The sequence below is a fragment of the Anguilla rostrata genome, chromosome 8, assembly GCF_018555375.3.
Source record: "Anguilla rostrata isolate EN2019 chromosome 8, ASM1855537v3, whole genome shotgun sequence".
Classification (NCBI taxonomy): Eukaryota; Metazoa; Chordata; class Actinopteri; order Anguilliformes; family Anguillidae; genus Anguilla; species Anguilla rostrata.
The window spans coordinates 33,323,666-33,335,429 of NC_057940.1; the positions used below are offsets into that span (position 1 = coordinate 33,323,666).

Genomic DNA, 11,764 nt, shown 5'->3' on the forward strand with positions numbered 1-11,764 from the left:
CGCATTCTGCTGGCTTTCCAATTTCCCCCCACTTATGTGCTATTTATTGCAAAGGCTTTTAAATCAGTACACCCAGAGAAGACAGTTGAGGTGAGCCATCATAATCAAGAACAAAATATGTCACGAAAAGTTAATATCATACATACAATATTTTGTACCAGGAGGGCCAGAATGTATAAAGAAAATGATCCACCTTTTAATGCTATTCATGATATGACACATTTAAAAAAATTCAACACTTAAATTTGACATGAGCTTCCGTACAGCAAAATTGTAAAGACTAGAAGAAGGTATATGCCAGCAAATGTCACATCCACCCAACACTTTTAGAATTCATAATCATACAGAATTGTACAGTAATATGAATGTCGCAGAGTGTTCCACGAAAAAGGATTCACTCCCTTTTTTTCTCCAAATGATAAGACTGCTTTGATCAAATAACTAGGCACAGTGGTGGCGGTGTTGTTGAATAAATATCTGGCATTTTTCTGTTTCTGCGTCAACTTTCTGCTGTAAATCCTGGCACTCTCTACCCCAAACTGGCTCTGTTGTGTCTGGAGAATACACCTACAGACAAACGCACAAGAAACCTGACGGCTAAACCTGTATAGAAAACATTTTATATAACAAGTGTGTGCTGTCTTTGTGTGTGTGTGTGAGTGTGTGTGTGCATAGATGTACTGTATGTCCCTGCAAGTGTGCCTGACTTTGTATCTAAGTATGTGCATGTGTATTAGTGTTTTGTTTGCGTGTGTGTGTTTGTGCATGCGTATGTACATGTACAGTGTGTGCCTGACTGTGTATCTAAGTATCTGTGTATCTGTGTATGTGCGTGTGTGACTGTATGTATTAGTGTTTTGTTTGTGTGTGTGTGTGTGTGTGTGTGTGTGCATGCATGCGTGTGTACATGTACAGTATGTGCCTGCAAGTGTACCTGTCCATCTGTGATTGCGTGCATGTGTGTGTGGGTATTATTCTGTCTGTGTGCCCAACAACATCCCCTCCAGCGAAGCACGCTCTTAAGCTGCCTGGTTCAGTCTGAACAGTGTTAGGAGTTAAATGAAGTACCAGTCTGATCATTTCTGCAGCCATTTCATCCCATTAGTGGCGTGGACCTCAGATCCTTACCAGCCCAGAGGCGAAGAAGACGGCGAGCAGAGCCAGGCAGGCTCCCATCACTATGAGCAGCAGGAACACGATCAGCGGGTGCTGCTGGCTCATGCAGTAGTAGGACTCGTACAGCCAGTCGGTGGACTTCTGCTTCCCCCCCGCACCGCTGCCGCTGCCCCCGCCGCCGCCACCGGCTCCGCTCTCCGGCCTCTCCAGCAGGTAGCGCCTCCCGCGCATGGCCTCCCCCCACGCGGAGACCGTCGCCTCCCCGCGCCGCGCACCCGGGTCCTCCTCCCCCGGCTCGGTCAGATGCGGCGAGCCGGCGCCGGTCCCGTACACGGGCAGGAAAGCTGGAGCTCCGCACCGCAGCATCGTCCAGGCAACATGTTTGGAAGTGGAATGAAGAGAGGGACCCGGGGAAAGGGAGGGAGGGAGAGAGAGAGAGAGAGAGAGAGAGAGCGTCGAAGAGGGAGGGAGTGCTGAGGGGGAGAGAGAGAGAGAGCGAGGGAGCAAGAGAGAGAGAGAAAGTGTCAGAGAGACAGGGAGGGAGGGAGGGCAGGGAAAAAGAAATGGAGAGTGAATAGAAAAGAGAGGGAGAAGAAAGAGGGGTAAGGGGAAGAGAGTTTACTACAGCTGCACTAATATGCGATGCATGACAAAGTCCTCATCCACACACTGGCTGAGTGATGAATGCGCCTTCTTTCTCGTCCTCTTTAACTCATTATCCCCTGAGCCCACGGCAGGGGGAATGAGAAATGAGAAGGATTCAGCCGGCCAATTTCTTTTGTGGCGGTTCCACGAATTTGAGTGCAGGATTGTCACAGCGGGATGCTGAACTTCTGCCTCCCCACAATATCCAGTCCCTTCCGCTCCCTGCCCCTACATGGCAGCTGTCCCACTTCATTTCGCTTCATGACTCCGCCTGTTTGTCGTGGCGAGAGTCAAGGCAATTACAGGACACGAAAGCGTCAAGAAACAGCCACTCGTTCCTTCGAGTCCTCGGAGGGAAGGCACTGTTTATTTTACCGTAACGTAAAGTGCTTATTTCCTTAATGAGGCATTTAGGGACCGTGAGCTGTGTGATTGATGGGAGGGGGTGGGGGATCACAAATTGAACAATTTCACGAAGCGTCGAAAACCGTGTGACCTCAGAACATGACGAAAGCCTGCTGTGGAATTCACGCGGAAGAGGCACACTAAAATAGACCTGCCATTTAAGGGTCTCAGATACGGCAGTGATATTTAGGTCACAAGAATATTGTTCCCGTGTTTTTGTCTGGGAGTGCACGCTGTGCTCTCTCCCAATTCAGTGAATCTAGGGCATTCAGCAAATGGACGTTCATACCAATTTCATAACAATATTCATTGCTCAGCAGATGCGCACATCTTCAGTTGCAAGGGGTGATTTCCATTACAAACGACAGCAATGAAATTATATTGAGGTTAGTACTTTCAGCGCAAATGGACAGCAAGTTCCCATTTCTTAGCAGAATAACACAAGCGCACAGACTTTTTCATGAAAATTATGAACAGACACTGCCTCGGCACCCATAAGTGCTGCACCTCAGTAGCAACAGAAAATATCTAGCTTTACAAACCAGTAATGTGCTCATCGTAAGCCCTGTAAATTAATTGTGCTTTGATACCATCTGCACAATATTTTAGAGATGGGTGGACGGGTAATAATAATCAATGGGTCCTTTCTATTTATATGTTAAAAAACAGCTTCAACATATGTTCTTGGTATCTGGAGATAAGGTATGGGCAGGTTGTGATTGCAATTTTAGATGGTTTAGTGCTGATACATCAAATTAACTTAGATTAGGATATGGATCATGTGAATATCCCAAGGGATGTAGGCAATGAAATAAATTATTCATGCACTGCTCACACAATCGATAAAAGAGCATTGTACACGGGACACAAGATGCCAACGTTCCATGTTATTTTTACACTTTGAGTACATTTCAACACATAATTCATTCCTTAAGATTCTATATTTGTCTTTTGGAATATTTAACTCAGTGTAGGAAGGAGCTGCCTCTTCAGATGAAGCCTTTGTTTCTTGGAGGGGATGTAGACATATAGCTCTTGTTAGAGCTGGATTCAAGCCCAATGAAACATTCATAAGCCACAGGATCTTAAGGACGAAAATGTCACCAGGACTTCTAATGTTCTATATAAAAGGGTTCTGGAAAAAGGATATTGAACACATTTATTTTGCGTGGAATAAATCTGTATGAAATCTTACGTATGGATATGATATTCAAATGGTGTTCTTCAACAACCAGGCTGGTTGCATCAACCCAAACTGGTCTGCATTTTCAGCATCAGACGGGATATTTTGTGGCTTTCTTTCTGACAGACAGGAAGTCACAATGATGAGATCTTCTGGGACCTTGGCTACAGGTCAAGCAGGCTAGAATCATTGTGCATTTTAAATGAGGGGACTGACCTATGGGCTTTTAAGAAAAGGTTGGAAGGTTTGGGGGGGCAGGGTTCCAGTATTCTGAAGCAGCTCCCTGCACCACTGGCTGGACAGTGATGGGCCCATGACAGCTTGGGTCAGGTCAGTCCAAAGTGCACACCTGTCACCCCCTCCCAGCCCACAAACCTTTGAGTAACACTGACTCAATATGCCTCAGTAAAAGACCCAGTACGGCTCCTTGGTCTTCAGGGGCTTAATTTGCTTTCTCATTATTTACCATTTGCATCACAATGGTGATAGATTGCAGCCGTTTAGAGCAGCGGTGATGGGATTGACCATGGCACGAGAGAAATGCAGGGTTTAATCCTGCGTGAGACATTGCAAAAAGAGTAAAATGCTGAATGCTGAAAGTGTGAAGATATATGCCTATGATTCCTCCTGAGTCCTGGACCATGTTTTTGTGTCCATTCTTTATTTCTTCTGGCTATTTCTAACTAGTCGCACCTGATAACTATAGAAACTAAGCAATGTCTTTGAACAGGAAGTAGTTTTTGAAAAAAAATGATGTCCTCGTACGAGGACAATGAGTCGTTCACATAGAAATGATAATGAATACGAGATAATACAAGCTCTATTGATTATAATTAATTCAATTAAAATTGCCTTCTACTGAAAAGTCACCAGTGTATATCAAACAGTCTATTACAATGTTAAAACCATGCATTACATACAAAGCCTGATGTCTGATGCAGCAGTGAATTTTTGAATATTTCTTTATATTTGGATCTCTATCGCACCACTATGGGGTTGGATTGGACTAAGCCTTTAGAGCTGGAGCCTTAATCCTACCCATACCAATTTTTTTCATTTTGAAATGGTTTGGGATTATTATCAGTTTTTGATAAGATCCATCCTCTGCTAATTCATTGGATAGTCAGTCATCCACATAACCCCAAGAAAAATAATACCTGCCTAAAGGTATGTGGGTTGAGAAAAATAGCCACATTTCAGGCAAATTTGTCAATATCTCCAGGTGGACAATCTTTTTAAGTGGTTTCAGAAAAATCTAAATGGTGGAAAATCCAATATGTTGGTCTTATGGTTCTTTGGGGCAAGTTTGTTCTTTGGGAGGGACATTTACTAATGTTGTTTTCAAGTCAAATAGTGCTTGTTTTCTAATAATTGCAAATTCAACTGACTATTATAGTGCCTCAATGTGTTCAATCGCCTCCAAATCTGGTACTGCGTTGTTGGGTGACATGCACTAGCAAAATGCCTGGAGCATGATTCACAATGGTAGCTAGTCGTGCTATTTATTATGTAAGAACTTTCATGGTAATGAAGACCCAATGTCCTCGTATGAGTACTTCACAAATGATGGCATACTGGCTTGTGATTATCACTAAAAAAGTCTCAAATTTGCATTTATTCAAAAGACACCATCATGTGTGAACGCTATCAACCTGGTGAACTACCGGACAGTTGTGTGAAGAAGAGAAGCCACCATATCATCAGAATAGTCCATATGGCAATATCCCATGTTACATGTATGAAGGCAGCTAATGGTTCCTACATCCATTACCAAATGGTTATTGATGAATGGGGCACCTGATACTCCAAAGCCAGAGTGTAGATCAGACAGGATGGTGCTACATGTGTAGGGGTGTGATACTTGTGTGGAGTTTCTGCCACTTCCTGTTTGGGGTCTCTAACATCTTACAAAACGGATTACAGATCAATTAAATACGTTTGACAAATTTTCTGAATCTCTGCACACCCTGAGCTTGGAATACTTACAATCTGTTTATGAAACTGGGAAAACTAATTAATCTTGTGTGAAAAGACTCCCAACACCGCAAAAGTCTGTCAACACCGAGTGATCAGAACGTCTCCATCGCGCAGCCCTGAGCCTAATGGACGCACAGCTCAAGGCCACTGTGTGATGCAGCTTTGTGATCTCTTTCGCCACATGCATCTGAAGTGCTTTAATGTATCACACACACACAACGGCTGGCCACGGCTCCAACGCTAAATCAACATGACCTTTTTCCTGGGAGCCTTAAACTAACATTTTTTTCCCCATGCGGTTGAGAGCTGATTTAATTGAAGACCGTCAGACACGACTGCTATTGTCTCGGTCTGAGAGTATTTAGAACAGTGGCTATTCAGATCTCTACATTGCTCAATTTATTAAATCATGCAAGCCAGAACACAGCTGTTCAAATGCTTCACGGCTGACAAGAGGGTTTGAGAGTCTATAAGTGACCTAGGAGATATGCTTTCATCAATTTAATTGAATGTGGGTTGTTAAGAGTTCAGAGCCTCTTATTAAAACTGTTCAAAAGACTTGTGGTTGCTATGCGGTGAAAATCACACTTACACGGTGCTATTACCACATTTCCCTTTATTTGCCTGTCCCTGTACTAATGAAATACACAGTACCCAGCTCAAGCTGGCCATCACATTTTAATACATGCAAAACATTACATTATTTGGCAAAACTTAGCTTCTCTGTATTGATCCATGTCCTTTACATTCACTTCTCTCTCTAACTAAAACACCACTGAACTAATTCTAACAGTGTATATAAACGATTAACATGTTTGTGACCACAATTCCTTTCCAGCAGGTGGAAGGAACTCCACAGCTGGACTGAAAGGCCAAAGGGCAAAACTGCACGTCACAGTGCGGTAAGAGATCTCACGTCGCTCATACCAATCCGAGAACCGATCCGAAAACCGTATGGCCGTGACCACGGTAACAAACTCCAAACCGCTTAAAACCCTCCATCCCCGGAACGCCAACGCTGCCGCGCCACGCCTCACAGTGCGAGACCTGACTTTTCCTTTCTGCTTTAATTGTGGAGTTGTCATACCGCACCGGTGCCCGGCTGACATTCCTTCTCCAGCGGCTGAGGACCGCTGGTTCTGGAACTAAGCTTGGGAGTTTAATTTGAGTCTGAGGAGGGAGCCGAGATGTGGGTCAGCTCGCTGTGAAACCTGACTCACAGCGAAACCTGAATAAAATATCAATGAAGAGCTCAGAAATATATAACATAGATAATAATAATGTCAGGAATAGGATATGGCAGACAGGTACAAGCTTGTGAAGTGCCTCCCTTGTTCCATCTTTCTATTTTGATGTGGGTGAGAAAGGAAATGCGAAGAAAATAAATAACAAATTTTATGCAGGGAAAGGCAAGTGTTCTTCTTGCTCCATAAATAGAGCCTGACTGATTTAATTCCAGAAGCATTGTCCTTGGTATAACTTATTTTTTACCTTCCCTAAATGGGGCAAAGATATGCAAACTGCTGCACGCAGGATGCAGGAAAATGATTTGACAGAATAAGAACACGGTGGTTAAGAAATCCATCTTTCACAGTGTATATGAGGAGTGTACATATAAATCATATATATAGGCCGCCATGTAGTGTATATTCTGTATACTCTTGTTGTTAACATGGTATAGGTGCTGCACAACACAGTCAGTGTATCTGGATGCTACGTGTCAAGCAGCAAGAAATGTCAGGAGTGTATCTATAGCGTGCATCTTTAATTTACCAGACCAATTATCTCTGAGAAACACAAATGCCCCAAGACCAAGGGACGAAGGGGAATGACAAAATTAGATGTCAGTTATAATTTCTTGGCAAGTGAAAAATGATCAAAGACTGGTGGCACACAAGAGATTGGCTGTGTTGTGCATTTGAGCAGCAGACTTTTTGGATCCATTGGCAATTCTGTCAGATGCAGTGGAAAAAAAAAGTCTCCCTAATGCAGAAATGAAATCCTCTGAACAAACTTCATTTGGCCAAACCTTCAAATTACTAAAGACGGGTTATGTGCACTGTCCTTTGCGTCACTGTGTGGTAATGGGGAAGATTTCCAAATTGGATTTCTCAGGAGTGCACCTCTTACATGGAACCTGGTGGCCTGGCTGTGTATGTGATAAGTTATTAAAATACAGACTGGCCTAGATACCCATTGATAGGGTGTGAGCTAATGGTTAGTGTATGTGTGTGTGTGTGTGTGTGGGCATGCGCAGGAACAAGGGTATCACACAGATTTTCTCCCTTTCAGAGAGGGAAAACACTTAATAGCCAAATATTTTCATTTTTTTACCTCACTCATAAGGATGGAAGCTCTGTTTATTGGGTAAACAACAATTTTTGTTTCTTTTCTATATTAGTCAGTACTTACTGGATAATGTTAACTCTTACACACATATCTTCATGTCTGTTTTTCACAAGCTTGAGAGAAGGCTAGGTTCACAAAGCCTCAGAGGTGGCTTAACATTATTGATGCTTTCATTTGCACATTGTTATAATCGCAGATCTTTTAATCAGTGAAATTTTAAAATTTAATTGACAAATATTAATTCATACACTAATGAATCATCAAGGATTACATTGCAGTGCTTCCAAATGAGACATATTTCAGGCAATGGGCCTTAAATATTGACTGGCAATAGAATGAATTACATTTTTGTCAGATTAATACAATTTTAGCCATCAGAATCCAATGAGAGTTATGTAACAAAGCAAAGCAACCAAACAACAATCAATATTGAACGTTTAAATGCACCAAGGACCAGGAGAAACGCAATTTCGTTCCACTGTAATCTGCATGGTATATGGCTGGAATGACAATAAAGCTGACTTGACTTGAATTAATTATTTTGTCATTAATTACATTAACAAGTTTAAATTGTGAGGGTCAACTAATTCTTCGTTTTTGCCATGTATAAGTGGCTGAAGGGCATTTGCTGCATGGGTTACATTTATTCTGACTAAGTGAAATGTTTAGGACAAAATAAATAGCTATAAAAAGCAAAAAAAACCTTTCACTCTCCTTGCGATAATGGAGAGGAAATTATTTTGTGCGACAAACTTGACAGAGTATACACATAAACTTCAAGAACTGAATGTGTAGTTCAATGTGCGGAAGGCCATTTTCAAATCGTAAAGTTGTCTCCAAAACAACTTCAGAGAATTCACAACGGCAGTCATTCCAGTTGTTGCTGCCCTCAGAGAAAGAACAATCGGGCCGTTAAATTAGATGTTGTTTTATCAATGGAACACATTACGAGCAAAGGGACCAATTGCATCTCCTATCAGTACTGCTCCCTGATACCTTCGGAAATTGCAACCACAGTAGCAAGAGTAGATGACGTATCAGTGTTTTTGTCCCGCTGAAGGCGCATGCCCCTCATTACATGACACAAATAACAAAATGGAATGTCCTAATTTGGGAGCTCCAGAAACGGGAACAAAGCTCAAAATCAGGATGCATCGTGTAGTACTTCCAAACGATTGTGAATTCAGGCACGGTAATGGTTCCTGACTCCCGCATAAACAACATGTGTAAAATAGTTTGCCTTGTTGATTTTTGTCATCACTGAACACAAAAAACGGTCTGAAATCTTGGTCTACATCGATAGCTCGGCTAATCATTTGTAATCACAGTGGTGAAGAATGTGTTGAAGTGAAGGCGGGGGAAGGAGCGGAGTAACAATGCAGTCTGGATGAGTGCCAGACGGTCTGCATTAGGTTAGGTTACGATACCATGAAAGGATTTCAGATTAGATAGTCTTCTTAGTCATTAAGATAAATGGAGAACTTTTCAATGCGCACAACCTAATGTAATAAAAAGGACTGAACAACATACAATGTCATTAACACTTTCATTTTCAAATACAAATGTCTCAATAGAACTGCAGTGTCACTTCCACTGATTCTTTTTATAGCAGCATGGCAGAACCGAATTGAAAATCTGTCCTAGATTCACCCAAGATGCATTAACATACGCTGAATGGTGAAGTCGTGATATGCCTGCTCAGGCTGTTAAATTTAATATCAATCCTTATTACAACTTGATAGCATTCATACACTCTGAAAGGCTAGTCACCCCAATAATGAACATCACCCTATTCTACCCTGATTGGAAACTGCCATAAAAGATGTGCATTGGTTGTATCTTAATTTGTACACCAATAATACTTAATTAAAGATGAGTGATGCAAAAAGTAGTTACAACTGGCCTGGGTGCTAATGAAATAAATTAGTTAAGAAACACATTGAGCTTTAATGAAATCATGTGAGAGCACACAATTCTCTGTTTTTCACAATTTCATAATTATGTCTTTCCAAATCAAGTCTAAATCTGAGTCTCACACAACCAAATATAATATGTATGATTACTGAAAGAGTCAACAGCTATACACCTAAATAAATGCAACTGGGGACAACTGAACTCGTCGTTGTTGTTTTTAAAACAAATCTGAATAAAGATCTCACCAAATGGAAACCGCTTCCTTATGGTTTTCAGTTTTTACTCATTCTTAACTCATATTATTATGACCCACTTCTGCTACAACCTGAAAGTAGATTTAGCCTAAATACTAAAGTTTAAAAATGTTCAGTGATTGAGGCAATTCAGACAGGTTATTCTCTCTCCCCTCCAAGAAAACATAACCAGGGAGAAAGAAAAAAAAAACCAAACCCCTGGCCTGAACATGGAGAGATGAGGCCAAAAAAAACTTACTTAAAACTTATGAAACTAATAAGTATAAATATATACTTCACAACACAGGCGTGTCCCCCTTTCAAAACCTAGTTTCATTTAGACCACAGCTCCAGGGGCCCCAGAAATGGTGCTCTTCCAATTTCAAAGCAGATGGCAGACAAACAACGAAAACATAATCCTGCAGTGCCGCATTCCCATAAAACACCGCTAACTGGAGTGCTTTAAAACAAACACTTTTTAGTGCACCAAATGATCAGAACTTAAAAAGGTAGCTGCATCATAGCACCGCAGACAGTTCCTCAAGGCCGTTATCAGAAACATCATTAGAACATAAATAAGTGTCTGAAAGCTAGTAAGTGTTTGAAAAACAGATTTAGGAAGATGCCAATGCCATCAGTATATAAACTATATTCTGTAGAATACAACTGGTTTTCGTTCACTAAATTTGAACGCTTCAGTTGCCCTGATGTAGTCATAGTTTTTAACAATCTGCATTGCACCAAACGGAGGCTTGGAATATTTCAGTCATGACCATGAACTCCAACATCAAAGGGCATCAATCTGTTCGTACAATGATGAATAACAATTTCTCACTAACTGAACCTGACTTTGCAACAGCGTGTTTTGCTAACCTTCTGCAAAATCAATTCCAGCAAGCGCATCCATACATTTTTAGCAGATGCTGCGTGAGAGTTCATATTTTTCCCACAGCAGAAACCAGAATACGGACCCAAACTGGCCTTTATGTGGGAATGGAGCCATATAGTCATCCCCATAACCTAGCTGCAGAGGTGGAGGGTTGTATAAGCATAGAAATGTTATGTAAGCTTGGGAGGAAAAAATGAGAAGCAGCTTGAGTAGAAGGCACAATAGATAACAATCAGGAGTATTACTCTATTTCATAGGAGAGAGGTACCATTAGGCTTTCTCCTACCTGAGGGGAAGTAACCCTTAGGAAGAAAGAGGAGAGAAGAGACGAGGCAGAGCACATTAGAGGAACTGAGCATAAGAGAGAGGGGGATGACTGAGCGGGGTCTGGGAAGGATGCAAGAAAAGGAGAGCTAAAATTTTGGGGATATCTCTGGAGAAGTAGGACTGTGGATGATGGAGAGAGCGGTAGGAGGAGGAGATTGCGGAGAAAGATGAAAGTAAGGCCACAATGGGATTTTAAAAGCAGCCTGGCTTTTTATGTAATCATGTGCAAGCTTCTCAAAGGCCTCTCCGGGCAGGCACAAGTTCAGGCCTCCGGAATGTTCCTCATATGTCCTGCAGCGAACAGATCTGCTGTGAGTGGAAAACCAAAAGGATGTGTAAGGCATGACCAGACCATGTGGACTCAGTAGGCTATATCACACGTGTACCTAATGGCTTATAAGATTCAGGCCATCACACACTGTGTCCATATCACACAATTAAACGCTTAAACTATCAGTTTCGGATTCATGTAATCATATATCCTTACAACCAAATGTATCTACATGGATGCTACTCATTTGAAGCGCATAACCCTTATGTAACAACAGTACATATACTTGTTGGATATCGAGTTTTAAATTACAGCATAAGAAATCGGGGCAATATACACCGACATGGGTATGTTGTTCACAGCCCATACAATATTACATTGCTAAGAAATGGCCTGCTCTGGTTGACCTGAGCAAGGCTGTGGTCCGTTTCTCTCGATCTCCGGATCTCAAATAT

At 41.8% G+C, this 11,764-nt stretch overlaps 1 protein-coding gene across 4 annotated transcripts in view; it reads right to left on the reverse strand.

The window, feature by feature from the left end:
- Positions 1-1,898, reverse strand: part of adcy2b (adenylate cyclase 2b (brain)) — a 59,228-nt gene extending 57,330 nt beyond the window's left edge. The window contains exon 1 of one of the 4 annotated variants that reach the window (XM_064347781.1): positions 1,129-1,896. In XM_064347781.1, coding sequence (XP_064203851.1) covers positions 1,129-1,482 — 354 coding nt within the window. In that variant the 5' untranslated portion in view covers positions 1,483-1,896. Of the gene's footprint in view, positions 1-1,128 lie in introns of all 4 variants that reach the window. The other 3 variants (XM_064347783.1, XM_064347782.1, XM_064347784.1) reach the window with 3 other exon arrangements.
- Positions 1,899-11,764: the final 9,866 nt, after the last annotated feature.